Raw genomic sequence first — 15,892 nt, 5'->3', positions numbered from 1 at the left:
TTGACTTTGTCACGGGCCCTTCAATCGTCTTTAGAGGGGCTGAGGCTGTTTGCACTCAGTAGAACAGCAAACAAATCAGCCGTACTCCGAGCAGTCAGTCTTGCACAGGAGACTCATTCACTCACATTGAGAAGATTACTGGTTATAAGGTGCAGGATTCCACAGCTGAATCCCGCCCAACGCAAACAATCATCTTCTGTTTACTGTAGATATTTCTGTGCATTGACACTGCATTTAAGGAATCAAATATACCCAGCTATCTATAGTCGGCGCTGACTCAAAAAGGCAGCCAGCATCATCAAGGACTACACCACCTTAGCCACGCTCTCATTTCACTCCTACCGTCGTGCAGAAGGTACGGGAGCCCGTAAACCGTAACCACCAGGTTCAGGAACAGCTTCTTCCCAACAACCGTCAGGCTCTTGAACACAATAAAATGCTAGACTACCAGTCTGAAGAAAGACCTCGACCCGAAACTTCACCTATTCCTTTTCTCCAGAAATGCTGTCTGACCCGCTGAGTTACTCCAGCATTTTGTGTCTATTTTCGGTGTAAACCAGCATCTGCAGTTCCTTCTTACACAACTATCTTTAGCTGTACTAAAGAACGGGCTTTTTTTTGCAACAGTATTGGAGCTATTAATTAAATGAAGAACACAACGTGTTGGAGTAACTCAGCCGGTCAGCCGCATCCCTGGAAAACACGAATAGGCGACATTTCAGGACGGGACCCTCCTTCAGATTTAATAAATTATTTTTTGTTTATTATGTTATCTATGTATATTGTGTTCACAGGCCTGTTAAGCTGCTGCAATTAAGAATTTCACTGTTCCGTTGTCGGTGTAGATGACAATTAAACACTCGACTTAGTGAGATTTAGAATTAAAAACCTATTCTGCACCAATCACCTTGCACCTAAAAACCCCTTCATGTGCCAGTGTCCATACATGTGCCAGTGATTCAGCTCGTGTGTCAATGTGTGTTTCAGCAGTTGTGCCAATTAGTGAGCGCGTGTCAGTGTCCACGTGTCTGTGCTAGCGTGTGCTAGTGTGCATGTCAGTGCCTGTGCCAGTGTGTATGTCACATGTGTGCCAGTGTTTCAGCACATGTGCTAGCGTGCGTGTCCATATGTGTGCCAGTGTGCATGTCCACACATGTGCCTGCCAGTGTATATGCCAGCATATGTGTGTGAAGCGAGAAAAGTACCATGAGATTGGAGAATGGTGAACCCTTAAATCAAACCATTTGGATTTCCCAAAGCCTCACAATGAGATTCCAACAAGAGATTGTTGAACAAAACCAGAGCGTAGGGGTTGTTGTAGAATAAATGAGTCATATAACATGGAAACAGGCCCTTCGGCCCAACTTACCCATGCTGACCAAGATGCCCCATCCACACTAGTCCCACCTGGCCCTGTTTGGTCCAAGGTAGACACAAAATGCTGGAATAACTCAGTGGGACAGGCAGCATCTCTGGGGACAAGGAATGGGTGACGTTTCGGTTCAAGACTTGATCAGTCTGAAGAAGGGTCTCGACCCGAAATGTTATCCATTCCTTCTCTTCAGAGATGCTGCCTGTACAGCTGAGTTACTCCAGCATTTTGTGTCTACATTTGATTTAAACCAGCATCTGCAGTTCTATCCTACACCTGTTTGGCCCATACCTCTATAAACATTTCCTGTCCATGAAGCTGTCCAAATGTATACGAAGAGTCAGAGTACACATGATTATATCAGGGATAGGCCACTCAGCCCCTCTAGCCTGCTTCACCGTACAGTGTGATCTACACGAGCCTCAATTCCTCTCTGTCCGTTCCCCCACAAACCCGCTGTCCCCCCACCTATTATTTATCCACATGCATGTTAAACACGTCCGATGATCCAGCCTCCACCAGGGGCTGAGAATGTGGACATTCCGTGGAGCGAGGTGCCGGCCCAGGAGATCCGGATCCCACTGTGGGAGAGACGGGGGTTGAAGACGGGAGAGGCCCTGAGGGAGAGGGTGTGTGACACACCAGTGTGCCAGGCTTCATGGGAATGTGCGTGAGGCTCTGTGGATGTGCGAGAGGGAAAGTGAGGGAGCAAGAGAAGCCACGAGTATCTCACGTGCCTGCACACACTCGCTCGGTGCCCCCCTTCACTCACACAGGCCCCTCCCCAGTCATCAACAGCTATGGGCACCGTGGACAGCATGGGCAAGTTGGGCCGAAGGGTCTGTTTCCGTGCTGTGTGACACTGACAGCAGCAGCTGTTTATTTACCATGTAATGTGGTGGGAAATCGAAGAATGTCCATTTGGATAAAAACACTGAGCAAATGGAGGCAAATCCCTCACCTCACCCTCCTCCCCCCCCTAACCCCACCCCCCCCACTCCAACCCTCCCACTCCAACCACCCCCACTCCTAACCTTCCTCCCCCACTCCTAACCCTCCCCCCACTCCTAACCCTCCCCTTCACCCCAAACCCACTCCAACCCCTCCATCTCTCCACCACCCCCCATCCCCCTCCCCATCCTTCTTACTCCCTGCACCCCCCTCTCCACCAATCCCCCCTCCCCAGCACCAAAATACGTTGTTATATCATCACTGCTTTAATGTGGTGAAAAATGTAAAAAAATCTAATTGGATAAAAATACCGAGCAAATTGAGAGAATATCCCCTTCCAGCCTCCCCCTTCTTCCCTTCTCCCCACCCACCCCTCCTCCTCCTCCCCCCCCCTCACCCAGGTACACACACCCACCGCCTGTCGTGTGATTCTGGACAGTGAGCTTGTCTGGGGTCAGGATGGGAGGGGCGGACTGTCTTAGTGGGGGGGGGGGGTGGGGGCTCAGTTAAGGTTGTATCAGCGGCAGTGACCTCCCCCTTGCACACTGGGAGGTGGCCAGATCGGGGAACGGAACCTTGTGGGGGAGGGGGAAAGACTGGTGGCCCGGGGCGGGGGTAAAACCAACCCCCCTTCCATCTCTCCGATTCCTCGGGAGTTTGATTAGAATCAACGTCCACTCAGTGTCCAGTGGTGTGGGTGTCCCGAGCCTGGGATCGCCCCCACGTCTCCGCGTGTGGTGTGGGGGTCTCAGCGGGAGCAGGGGGGGCTTCACCCAGGTGTCCGTTGCCTCCGGGGCCGCACAGCGAGGGCCTGTCCGTGGATCACAGCCGGGGATCGCCGGTCTCCCCATCGCCCTGTGTCCTCGGGCCCGTCCACACCAGCTCGCCGGCGATGTACGTGGCCTCCACGTTCAGCTCCTCGTCCAACAGCACCAGGTCTGCAAGAGAAACCGCCCACAGCTTTACACAGGCTCAAGACACAAAGTGCCGTAGTAACACTTGAGACAGTGTTTAGTTTAGTTTACAGGCCCTTCGGCCCACTGAGTCCACTCCCACCAGCGATCACCCCGTGCACTAACACTATCCTACACACTGGGAACAATTTACAAATTTACAGAAGCCAATTAACCTGCAAACCTGTACGTCTTTGGAAAGTGGGAGGAAGCCCACGAGGTCACAGGGAGAAGGAGCAAACTCCATAAAGGCCGTACCTGTAGTCGGGATCGAACCCGGGTCTCTGGCGCCGTGAGGGAGGGGTGAGTGGAGGGGATCTAGGGAGGGGCATGGCAGACACCTCTCACTGTGTCTAGTCTAGTGGGGCAGGAACTGACCACAGGGCAGTCTATGTCAAGGCAAGAGGGGGGGGGAAAGAGGGCAGCAGTGGCGATGGGAGAGGGGTCAAGGTGTAGCATGGGGGAGGGTCAAGGTGTAGCATGGGGGAGGGCAGAGGGCAGCCGGGGAGGGGGAGTCAGAGTCCTGGGAAAGCTGCGCTGCCAGTTTGCTGATCCCCGTCAGATCCCTGCCCTCAACGAGTGACTTTCACAGCGGCCCCCATCTCACGCCTGCTAATTTCAGATTAATTTCTAATTAAATGTTATTTCTGGAGGATCTCGCAGTAATTAAAGTTTGTGGAGTTTAAATCAGGTGAGCAGTGAGTGGGAACAGCGTGGAGAATCCCGCGGGAAGCTGCGATTTCACTGGCACCGCGCCTCCGGGGCTGGGGAGAAGAGAGAGGGTGGGGGTCAGAGGGCAAAGGCAGAGGGCAGGAGAGGTCGGGGAGGAAAGGTGGGAGAGGGGGAGAGGTTAGAGGGGAGGGGGGAGAGGTAGGGAGCGAATGTGGGAAGAGGTAGGGAGTGGAGAGAGGGGATGTAGGGAGTTCGGTGTGTGGGCGAGAGAGTGGGTGTTTTCGTTTTCTCTCCGTCGTTTCTCTTAGGTTCCCGAAGGGATGGGGTGGGGAGTTAGGGGGGTGTAACAGTAAGGGAGGGGAAGGTCTAGGGGAGCAAGGGAGGATGGAGGGGAATGAGGACAAGGATGGATGAAGGAAGGTGGAGGGGGAGCGAGGGTAGGTATTTGGGTCCAGTAATTCCCCAGGGCTGGGGTCTGCTGTCTCACCTGCGTCTGTGCCGTAGTTCAGCGCTCCCTTGCTGCCCTCGATGCCCAGCAACTGTGCGGGGTGCAGCGAAGCCGCTTCCAAAGCCGCCTCCACCGAACATCCTGCGGCCAAGAATGCAGCTCACTTCGATTATAAGATACAGCACGGAAACAAGCCCTTTGGCCCACGCCGACCAATGTCACTCGTTCACACTTGTTCTATGTTATCCCACTTTCCCATCCACTCGCTACACACTTGGGACAATTTACAGATGATGTTTAACCCACAAACCAGCGCAGGAATCAAACCTCCTGACAGGAGACGAGTCGGGGACCAGGGTCTGTCTTACATGGAGCATCGCTGCCCTCCGGTGGGGCAGCCTCGCCACTGCAGCCACACTGCCCCTCACCAGGGACAGGCACACTGACTGTGCTGGAATAACTCAGCGGGTCGGGCAGGATCTGTGGAGGAAAAGAAACAGGTGATGTTTCAGGTTGGGACCCTTCTTGATTCTGGAGAAGTGTCCTGACCTGAGACGTCATCTAACCATGTTCTCCACAGATGCTGCCTGACCCACTGGGTAACACCAGCATTCAAACACCACCCCTGACCCTTACACCCCAAGCCATGCTCCAAGGCACCACCTCCTCTCCCCTTAATCTCCCACACACAGCACCTTCTCCTGCCCCCCACTCCCTCATGCCTCCCTCCCCACACACCTCCACCTGAGGTCCCCCAAGCCCCGCCCCCAGCCATGGGGTTACCCCTCCCCCCCCCCCCCCAGCCGACCCACCTGTCACCTGGTGCAGGTGCCTCACACACATGTCCATGGTGGCGATACTCCCGCTCAGTGTCTGTGTCCCTGGGGAGGGGGAGAGGGGCAGGGGTCACCGCCAGCCCAGGTCAAACCCCTCTCCACCCACCCCACCCACCCACACCCCCAACCCACACCCCCCACCCAGGGGTGCCCTACTTAACCCCCGCCCAGCTACCTCCGACCCAGCCACTTCCACTGGCCTACCCACCCAAGGGGGCTCCTGGTCACCCCCAGCCCACCCACCACCACTCAAACCCCACCCACGGGTGCTCCAGATCAGCCCTGCCCACCCACCTCCACCCCCAAGCCCTCCCAGTCTAAGGCACTCCCTCCTCATCCCCCCCGCCACCTACCTGCCACGTGAGCCTGCAGCCCCTGGATGACGACCTCCTGCTGGCCCAGGGTGTGGCGGCCAGGGGGGAGGCCCAGAGCCGCGATGCCATCACTCACCAGCACCAGACCTGTGGGTGGGTGGGTGGGTGGGGGGGTCAGGGAGACATCCTCACCGGTCGAGTACGGCTACACAGAGAGGGGGCGACGGATCGGAGGACGGCTGCTTTGACTCCTCGATATGGATTTATATGGTGATAACATCAGACAGGTCCCAGATTATGACAAGTACAACCAGCAGAGCAGCTGTGGTACGGCGTCGAGATTGATGAAGTTGAGCACATGGAGTACGTACATCTGATGTGGGGGCTGGTCCGTGGTGAGGGGAAGAGGGGGAGGGGGGGGGGGGGGTGAGGAAAGAGTTAGGACAGGCGGGGAGGGGTGCGAGGGGAAGGGAAATGGTCGGAGAGGAGGGATAGGGTCCTGGCAGGAAGAGGGTGGGCCCAGGGGCAGGGAACCATAGGAGAGGATAGGAGAGGAACACAGCAGGGAAGGGGGGGTGGGGGGTGGAGAAGGGGGGGGTCTGAGGGGACATATGAGCAGGGTCTGTCCCAGTTGGGGGGGGGGGGGCACCTTGGGGAGGGGGGGGCCTGTCCAGTGGGGGTGGATGGGGAGGGTCCCAGAGGGGATGGGAGGGTGATGCCTAGTGTGGGGGAGGGGTTACCTTGGGGGGGGGGGGGGGCTGTCCAGTGGGGGTGGGGGAGAAGAGGGTCAGCGGGAGGGGATGAGGGGGGGACGTACCTCGGAGACGGGGAGGGTCCCGGCGGGGGAGGGGGCGGTACCTCGGGGGTGGGCTCGGTAGGCGATGCGCAGCGCGGCCGGGTTGGTGTGGATGCCGTCGGCGATCATCCCGTAGAAGACGCGGCGGCCGGAGGGGATGCGGTCACTGGTCAGCAGACCCACAATGCCCGGGTCCCGATGGTGGAACTGGGGGGCAAAGGTCAGGGGGGGAAAGGTCAGAGAGCAGGGCCGAGCTCAACTATCCCGCAACTGAGGGAACTTCAACACACGACCCCTTCACATCTGTAGACCCTGCCTCACAATAACCCCCCACCCCCCTATCCCATCTCACTCCCCAGACATTCCCTTCCCTGCCCACCCCCTCCCTCCCTGCCCCGCCTCTCACCCTCCCTTTCATCCCTGCCTCTTCCCCCTTCCCCTCCCCCACTTCTCTCCCCATCATCAATATCTCCCTCTCCCTCCCTCTTACCCCCCGCCATCGACACCTCCCCCCCCCCCCCCCCCGACTCACGGGCAGCATGGCGTTGAACAGGTGGGTGATGAAGGTGGCCCCGTGGCTGACGGCGGTCTCTGCCTGCACCAGGTTTGCCACCGAATGCCCTGTCACCAAAAAACACCGGCCGTCACTGCCGCCCACACCCCCACAGGCAGCCCCTCCCACCCCCGGGGTACAGGACGGGAGGGCGGTGAATCTGTGGAATTCATTGCCACAGACGGTGGTGGAGGTCAAGTCATTGGGTATTTTTAAGGCGGGGATTGGCATATTCTTGATTAGTGTGGGTGTCAGGGGTTATGGGGAGAAGACAGGAGAATGGGGTTGAGAGGGAGAGATCGACCATCTTATGGTGTACATTCAAGAATACCAAAATGTTTCCACATTATGAGAAGCATCTACATGAGACACCGCTTCAAGGCATCACCTATCATGGAGGATCCCACCGTCCGGGCCCTGACCACTTCTCACTGCTAGTGTTGGGCAGGAGATAGTGTGAGCTTCAAACCCCACACCATCGGGTTCAGGGACAGCTATTTTCCTACAACCATCAGGTTCTTGAATCAACCTGCACAACCCTAACCCCACCTCAGCAACAGAACACCACAGACCACCTCTTGCACTGCCCAACATTACGTGCTGGAGGACTCAGCTAGTCAGGCAGCATTTGTGGAGGGAATGGACAGACAACGTTTTGGGTTTTGACCCTTCTTCACACCCTGGCTGACCAGCTGAGTTCCTCCAGCACTTTGTTTCCTTCAACATTCCAACATCTATCACTTCTTACACTACTATGGATCGGTTTTGTTTTTATAAAAATGATTTTGCAGTAACGTCTTATTTCCTTTTGCACAATCTTCTTTTTAAATTTTATGTCCAGTTTGGAGATACAGATTGGAAACAGGGCCTTCAGACCATGCCGACCATCGATCACCCATTTGTTCTGTTACTCCACGTTCTCATCCACTCCCTACACATTAGGGGCAATTTATAGAGGTCAATTAACCTACAAGCCCACATGTCTTTGGATTGTGGAAAGAATCCAGAGGACCCAGAAGAAACCCACACAGTCACAGAGAGAACATCCAAACTCCACACAGACAGCACCCGAGGTCAGGATCGAACCCGGGTCTCTGGCCCTGTGAGGCAGCAGCCCTGCTACCTGTGCTGCTGTACTGTATTTATGTGTAACTAGGGCGTGATTTTGGTACAATTTTGCGTGATTATTGTATAATTTATGTTATTTAAGAGAAATATATGTCTAATTTGTGCGTGATTTCTGTGCTATTTGTTTTGTTTATTGTCTGAGTCTAAGTGTCTGTGATGCTGCCACGAACAAGATTTCCATAATAGCTGTAGCTCACGGACTTGTGCCCGTGACAGTGAGCCTGATCTGTGATGTGAGCGGCTGAGTTACTCCAGCACTTTGCGTCTGTCTTTGGTACTGACACTGCTGGACCCTGCCCCACCCCCCTCCCCCACCCCTCCCTGACCTTTCCCCAGCCGCAGCACACACATCCTTTACCCAGGGAGACCCTACACCCAGTGACGGGCTGGTCAAACTGATCCCAGACCCTGGCCCTCTCCCCGGCTGCAGTACACCCCCCTTACCCAGAGAGACGTGGATTCCACGCCGCACCAGCTCCTGGATGATGGGGCCGCTGCGCTGGAGCTCGGGGGCCAGGGTGACGATGATGACGTTCTCCAGGGAGCCGTAGGTTTCCAGCAGGTCGGGGAAGCCCCGCTGGGCAAACGTGCGCAGGTACTGCTCGGGGTGGGCCCCCTTCTTCTCCCGGCTGATGAACGGCCCCTCCAGGTGTAGACCTGGGACATCAAAGCACAAGGCACCACCCTCAAGGTCAGTGTATCACCCTCACCTGCACCCATCTACAGCAAAAAAGCTTTGTATGCACGCTATCCAATCTGACACTCCCTCTTCTCCCCGCTCCCATCAGGCTAATGGTACAGAGTGTAAAAACACACACCTCCAGATTCAGGGACAGTTTCTTCACAGCTTTTATCAGGCAACTGAACCATCCCATCACCAACTAGAGTGTGGTCCTGACCTCCCATCTCCGTCATTGGAGACCCTCAGACTATCTTTAATTGGACTTTATCTTGCATTAAATGTTATTCTCTTTGCCGTGTATCTGTACACTGTGGACGGCTCGATTGTAAGCAGGTGTGTCTTTCCGTTGACTGGATAGCACGCGACAAAAAAGCTGCACCTCGATACATGTGACAATAAACTAAACTAATACTATACATAAATACAATAAAGTCCAACTAAAGTACAAAGGGGAAGATACAGAGTGCAGAATATAGTTCTCAGCATTGTAGCCCATCAGTTCCAGAGACAAAGTCCAATGTCTGTAATGGGGTAGAGGTGAATCGGACAATGCCCTAGCTTATGGAAGGACAGTTTAGAAGCCTGATAACAGAGGGGAAGAAGCTGTTCCTGAGTCTGGTGGTGCGAGCTTTCAAACTTATGTACCTTCTGCCCAACAGGAGCGGGGAGAAGGAATGACCGGGGTGGGACAAGTCTTTGATTATGTTGGCTGCTTTCCCGAGGCAGCGTGAAATTTAGATGGAGTCAATGGTGGGGAGTCTGTGTCTGTGTGATGGACTGGGCTACACCTACAATTCAGTGATTTCTTGCCGTCTTGGACAGAGCTGTTCCCTAACTAGGCTGTGATGCAACCGACAGTACGCTTTGTGTGGTGCAGCTGTAGACGATTGTAAAAGTCACTGAATACAAGCCGCAAGTCTCCTGAGGAAGTGGAGGCGTTGCTGTGCCTTCTTGTCAGTCGCACTAATGGAGTTGGTCCACGACAGGTTGTTGGTGATGTTAACGTCACGGAACGTGAAGCTCTGGGAGACTCACATACCTCCAGCACTCACTCCCCTGCACCCCCCTTCCCCTCCCCCAACAACACCCCTCCCACACCCTCCCTCCCCCACCCACAGTCCCTCCTCCACCCACAACCCCCCACCCCCACTCCTCTCCCCCACCCTGGGCACTCACCTAGAACCCCCGCACCCTCGGGCCCTCCCTTCTGCACCTCGATCTGAGGAATCACCTGGGAGACGGGGTTTGTTTGGACATTGATTAACGTCAGATCTCCAGAGACACGACCACCAGTGTCCGACCCTACCTCCCGCCGAGCTTCACCACAATCCCACCTCCTCCCCTCCCTCCGCCTGCCTGCTCCCACCTTCACTCCTTCCCTAGCACGGCACCTCCCACCAACCCAGGCCATCCCTCCTACCCACCATCCGCCTGACCCGCCAATCCTCTCCGCCCCTCTCTACTCTGCCCATCCCTCCAAACCTCTGCCCTCCCCTTCTCTTCAACCCCCCCTCCAACCTCCCCTGTCCCACTGAACCTCCTTCGAATCATCTCCGCCCCCCCCCCCGTCCCTCACACCTTCCATCTTCTGCAAACCCCCGCTCCACCCCTGCGCCTCCCCCCCTCCCCCCCCTCTCCACCCCCACCCTCACCTCGCCCTCCTTGTTTCCTTCACCCTCCCCTTCTCCCCCCCCAGGGTGGGCTTGTGGCCCCACCACCCACCTGGTGGTAGACAGAGGGGGGTGAGGTGACGAGGGTGGGGCAGAAGGAGGTGACACCAGTGGAGAGCAGCTTCCTGGCCACGGAGGAGACACCGAGCTTCACATTGTCCGTGGCTGAGGAGAAGTCAAAGCCGTAGGCGCCTGGAGCAGAGAGAGGGGAGCAGTCAGGCAGGGAACCACACCACAACCCCCCACCCAGCAACAGCCCCCCCCCATCCCCACCCAGCAATGCCCCTGATCTCCCCCCACCCCCCCCCCCATCCCCACCCAGCAATGCCCCTGATCCCCCCCCCCCCATCTTAAACGTTGTCCCTCTCATCTTAAAGCTATGCCCTCTCAGCTTTGACATTTCCACCCTCTGACTGTCCACCCTATTTATGCCTCTGGTAATTCTACATACTTCTATCAGGTCTCCCCACAACCATTGGTGTCCCAGCACACAAAGGGTGAGGTGTTGGATAGCGGGGGGGTGGTGGTCAGTGCAGAATGAGGGCTGTGTGCGCTTTTTGAACCATCCTACCAACAAGCAGAGAGCAGTCCTGACCTACCATCTACCTCACTGAAGACCCTGGGATTATCTTTAATCAGACTTTACCTGGCACTTAATGTTATTTCCTTTTTCATGTAACTGTACAATGTGCACGGTTCAATTGTAATCATGTACAGGCTCTCCGTGGACTGCTTAGCAAGCAATACAAAAGATTTCACTGTACCTCGGTACATGTGACAATAAACTAAACTAAAACTAAGATAGACATAAAAATGCTGGAGTAACTCAGCGGGTCAGGAAGAAGGGTCAGAACCCTTCTTTAGATTGATGAAGGGTTCCGACCAGAAACATCACCTATTATTTTTCTCCAGACCCACTGAGATACTCCAGAATGTTGTGTCTATCCTCGGTATAAACCAGTATCTTCAGTACCTTCCTAAACTGAAACAAAACTCTGCTCTCCCGAGACACAGTAGACGGCTCGCTCACCGTTGATCTGGGTGTCGATGAATCCCGGGGCAACGATGCTCCCCTTGCAGTCGATCTGAACATCAGCGAATCCCTTTTCATCGAAAAACAACTTCTCTGGATTCAGGATCTTCCCCTCTCGGACCCACAGATCCTCCCTGAAAACAAACACAATGTTTGTGTTCATTATTGTCACGTGTACTGAGGTGCAGTGAAAGGTTTTGTTTTAGTTTTGCATGCTATCCAATCACATCAGATACTATACATAAGTAAAATCAAGTCATATTCACTTCATGTGTAGAGCAAAGGGGAAGATTCAGAATGCAGAATATAGTTCTTGCAAAGACATTTTGTCCAACAATCTGCCTATCAAATAACCCCCTTGCCTGTGTTCACCTATTACTGGCCATGCTCTGTCCTGCCCCTCCTCTCTCTCAGCTTCCTTTCCATCCAAGCCCCCCTACAATCAGTCTGAAGAAGGGTTCCGACCCAAAACGTCACCTGTCCATGTTCGCCAGGGATGGTGCCTGACTCACTAAATTACTCCAACATTTTGCATCTTTCTGCAGCATATAGTTCTCAGCATTGTAGCGCACCCGCTCTATTGACAAAGTCCAATGTCTGCAATGGGAATCAGGTGCTGTGTGTGTGAGGAGGATGCTATGAGAATGCAGGGTGACTTGGACAGGTTGGGTGAGTGGGCAGATGCATGGCAGATGCAGTTTAATGTGAATAAATGTGAGGTTATCCACTTTGGTAGCAAAAACAGGAAGGCAGATTATTATCTAAATGGTGTCAAGTTGGGAAAAAGTGAAGCACAACGGGATCTGTGGGGTCCTTGTTCATCTGTCAATGAAAGCAAGGATGCAGGTACAGCAGGCAGTGAAGAATGCAAATGACATGTTGGCCTTCATAACAAGAGGAGCAAAGAGGTCCTTCTGCAGTTGTACATGACCCTAGTGAGACCACACCTGGAGTATTGTGTGCAGTTTTGGTCCCCTAATTTGAGGAAGGACATTCTTGCTATTGAGGTAGTGTAGCGTAGGTTTACTAGGTTAATTCCCGAGATGGCAGGACTGTTATATGCTGGGCTTGTATACTCTGCAGTTTAGAAGGATGAGAGGGTATCTTATTGAAACATATGATTATAAAGGGTTTGGACACGCTAGAGGCAGGAAACATGTTCCCGATGTTGAGCGAGTCCAGAACCAGGGACCACAGTTTAAGAATAAGGGATAAGCCATTTAGAATGGAGATGAGGAATTCTCTGCCTCGGAGGACAGTGGAGGCTGGTTCACTGGATACTTTCAAGAGCGAGCTAGATAGGACTCTTAAAGATAGCGGATTCAGGGGTTATGGGTAGAAGGCAGGAACGGGATACTGATTGGGGATGATCAGCCATGATCATATTGAATGACGGTGCTGACTCGAAGGGCCGAATGGCCTACTCCTGCACCTATTGCCTATTGTGTGCTCTCTGAACCATCCTACCAACGCCTAGAGAACAGTTCTGGGCTACTATCTACCTCATTGGAGACCCTCGAACTATCTTCTATTATGGACAGATTTGGGCCCCTTTATCTGAAGAAGCTTGTGCTGGCATTGGCAAGGGTCCAGAGGAGGATAACGAGAATGATCACAAGAATGATTGGGTTAACATATGATGAGCGTTTGACAGCAGTGGACCTGTACTCGCTGGAGTTTAGAAGGATTAGGGGACACCTCATTGAAACTTAACCAATATTGAAATGTCTGGTTTTGGTGAATGTGGAGAGGATTGCCACAGACCGATGTAGAAGCCAAGTCAATGGATATTTTTATGGTGGAAATTGACAGTAAGGGTGTCGGGGGTTATGGGGCGAAGGCAGGAGAAGAAGATTGAGAGGGAAAGATAGATCCGCCATGATTGAAGTAGGCTGAGAGAACTTGATGGGCCAAATGGCCTAATTCTGCTCCTGGAACTTAATCGGATTTGCCTTGCATTAAACGCCATTCCCTTTATCATGTATCTGCACACTGTGGATGGCTTGATTGTAATCATGCATCGTCTTTTGCGGACTAGATAGCACACAACAAAAAGCTTTTCACTGAACCTCGGTACACGTGACAGTAAATAAACTAAACCTACTGAGCGTTTCCCACACCACTGTCGTGGATGAGACGCCCGTCAGTCTCCACATCTACAGCAGGCATCAAGTCTGGGCCCAACCTTGTTGCCATCTCTTGCACACAGTGGGTTTTTTGGAGAAAATGCCCTAGAACGCGGCAGGGATTAGGGTAGCACACAGCACGCTCACCTCTGTAACCTGTGATCCCTCAGAATGTGGCAGTCCGTGAACTGGGTAATGGGGGCATCTGAGACCGACTTATTGGATGGCATTATCTGTGGGAGGCACCAACAGCGTGCAAGAAATAATGAAACTGTTCATTCATTCATTCATCACCGTTGAAAGCATTAGTGTCGCAGTGGTGCTGGTTTCCAATGGGAACGGTGACGGACGCACCATACATCTCTGTCCTCCAGTTCCTGCTGACTTCCGCCACTGGAAGTATAGGATTTTGGTGTGTGTGCTTTATCATCATTCCTTACAATGCTATGTACGACAGTGATCGCAACTTCTACTACAGTGTGGCTGTTGGCTCACTAGAAGCTCATCCGCCCTTTGTCAGGTCTTGTTTTTGGCCCTGCTGGGGGTCCACAGCCCCCTCCTCACCTGGCAAACCAGGTGGGGGAGACGGTTTAGACGCCGACTATCCGACCCACGGGTCGCATGGGATTACATGGTACCCGTGGCGGGGGGGGGGAACTGCCCCCGACCTGACCTGAAACTGTTAGGAACCCACAACCACGTCATGAGGGAACAAGTTGTGCAGACAGAGGACACAAAGTACTGGAGTAACTCACCGGGTCAGGCAGCATCCCTGGAGAACATGGATCGGTGACGTCACCTGTCCATGTTCTCCAGTCATGCTGTCTGACCCCCTGAGTTCCACCCAGACTGTGTGTCTTTTTTTGACAACCAGCATCTGCAGTTCCTGGTATCAAAGCGACACAGGCAACAAGATTTATAGTCCCAGCACACAAAACCAACTCCTCCCATGGAAGTGGCTGAGCAGGGACATGACATTATTTAAACACCCACCATTCTCTGTGTAAAATAACTTGCCCTGCACATCTCCTTTAAACGTTGCCCATCTCACCTTAAAACTATACCCTCTAGTCTTTGACATTTTCACCCTCAGATAAAGGTTCAGACTGTCTACCCTATCTGTGTTTTCTTAATATTATACCCATCTATCGGATCTCCTCTCAACCTCTGACGTTCCAGAGAAAACAATCCAAGTTTGACTGGGATCGTGCGATTCAGATCAGGGGACAAATAGACTCCATCAGTGCTTTGTGATCCTCCGCAGTTCATTCCATTCTCGATTTGTCAAGCTTTGGAGAGAACTATGACCTTTGTACCGTGCAAGCAATTAGCGATATCTCATTAGCTGAATGTGGAAATCAGGCCCACGCTGTATATTTTGCCCTAGGTCAGTATCAGACACCGGAAACTGCAAACACTGAGGTCTGGCTGATGCTGCTTCACCCATTGAGTTCCTCCAACAGAGTGTTTGTTTGTTGCTTCAGACATTCCTGACTTGGGTACCACCACAGTGGAAGTCAAGCCCATTGGAGCTGAACATAAAGTGCTGGAGGAACCCTGTGGGTCAGGCAGCATCTGGGGAGGGAATGGACCGCTTCTGTCTGAAGAAGGGTTAATTCCCTCCACCGATGCTGCCTGACCTGCTGAGTTTGTATTTTGACCCCAATTTAAAGTTTAATGAATAAAGTCAAGATTCCAGATCAGCAGTCTTGCGTCTCAACAGAGCTAACTTCTTCCCATCCCTCATCCTCCTTTACTCCCCCCCCCCCCCCCATTATTCCTCCCCTCTTCTCTTGTTTCTGCTTTTCCCATTATTCATAGAAACATACAGCACGTAGACAGGCCCTTCCGTCCAACTCGTCCATGCCCTCCAAGGGTGCAAACAGACTTTGTTCAGATGCGGGAGACCATTCTGCCCATCGATCCCTGTTGACCCACTCCTCCGTCGCAGTCACTCCAAGACTCCCTCTGCTTATATCCCTCCTGCTCCCCTCCCCCTATCCCATCCACACTCACTCATTCCTACCCTCCATTCCTCTCCCTCAGTCTCTCCCCCAAAGATCATAGAACTCCGCTCCGCTCTATGATCCCCCCCCCTCAATCACTTCCAACCTCTTATCCCTTCGCCTCCCCCTCTCCCTCTCCCTCTCCCTCTCCCTCTCCCTCTCCCTCTCCCTCTCCCTCCTCGTCTATCCACACACCTTGGTCACTCCCACCCAACCCCCTCCCTCATTTGCTTCCCCCCCCTCTCTCTTTCACTGAATTACCTGCAGCCCAGGAAGCTCCACTCGCACCCGCGTCATGTGACCATTCGCACCCGCGTCATGTGACCATTCGCACCCGCGTCATGTGACCACT

At 53.5% G+C, this 15,892-nt stretch overlaps 1 protein-coding gene across 2 annotated transcripts; it reads right to left on the bottom strand.

The window, feature by feature from the left end:
- Positions 1–2,576: 2,576 nt before the first annotated feature.
- On the bottom strand, positions 2,577–15,856 carry amdhd2 (amidohydrolase domain containing 2). 2 transcript variants are annotated; one of them, XM_033040628.1, is made up of 12 exons: positions 15,802–15,856; positions 13,682–13,767; positions 11,406–11,542; positions 10,428–10,567; positions 9,882–9,936; positions 8,468–8,680; positions 6,875–6,963; positions 6,405–6,549; positions 5,586–5,693; positions 5,209–5,277; positions 4,436–4,537; positions 2,577–3,261 (listed from the first exon to the last, which is right to left on the bottom strand). In XM_033040628.1, the coding sequence occupies exons 1-12, from the start codon at positions 15,835–15,837 to the stop codon at positions 3,146–3,148; spliced, it is 1,296 nt and encodes a 431-aa protein (XP_032896519.1). In that variant the 5' UTR covers positions 15,838–15,856; the 3' UTR covers positions 2,577–3,145. The 2 variants fall into 2 exon arrangements, with proteins under 2 accessions (XP_032896519.1, XP_032896520.1); XM_033040629.1 differs by lacking the exon at positions 5,209–5,277 and having other exon boundaries at positions 15,802–15,846.
- Between the last annotated feature and the right edge of the window lie 36 nt (positions 15,857–15,892).

This window comes from Amblyraja radiata, chromosome 22 (genome assembly GCF_010909765.2).
Source record: "Amblyraja radiata isolate CabotCenter1 chromosome 22, sAmbRad1.1.pri, whole genome shotgun sequence".
Lineage (NCBI taxonomy): Eukaryota > Metazoa > Chordata > Chondrichthyes > Rajiformes > Rajidae > Amblyraja > Amblyraja radiata.
Note: the sequence above shows the minus strand (reverse complement) of the source record. Positions and strands in the feature narration are given on the sequence as shown.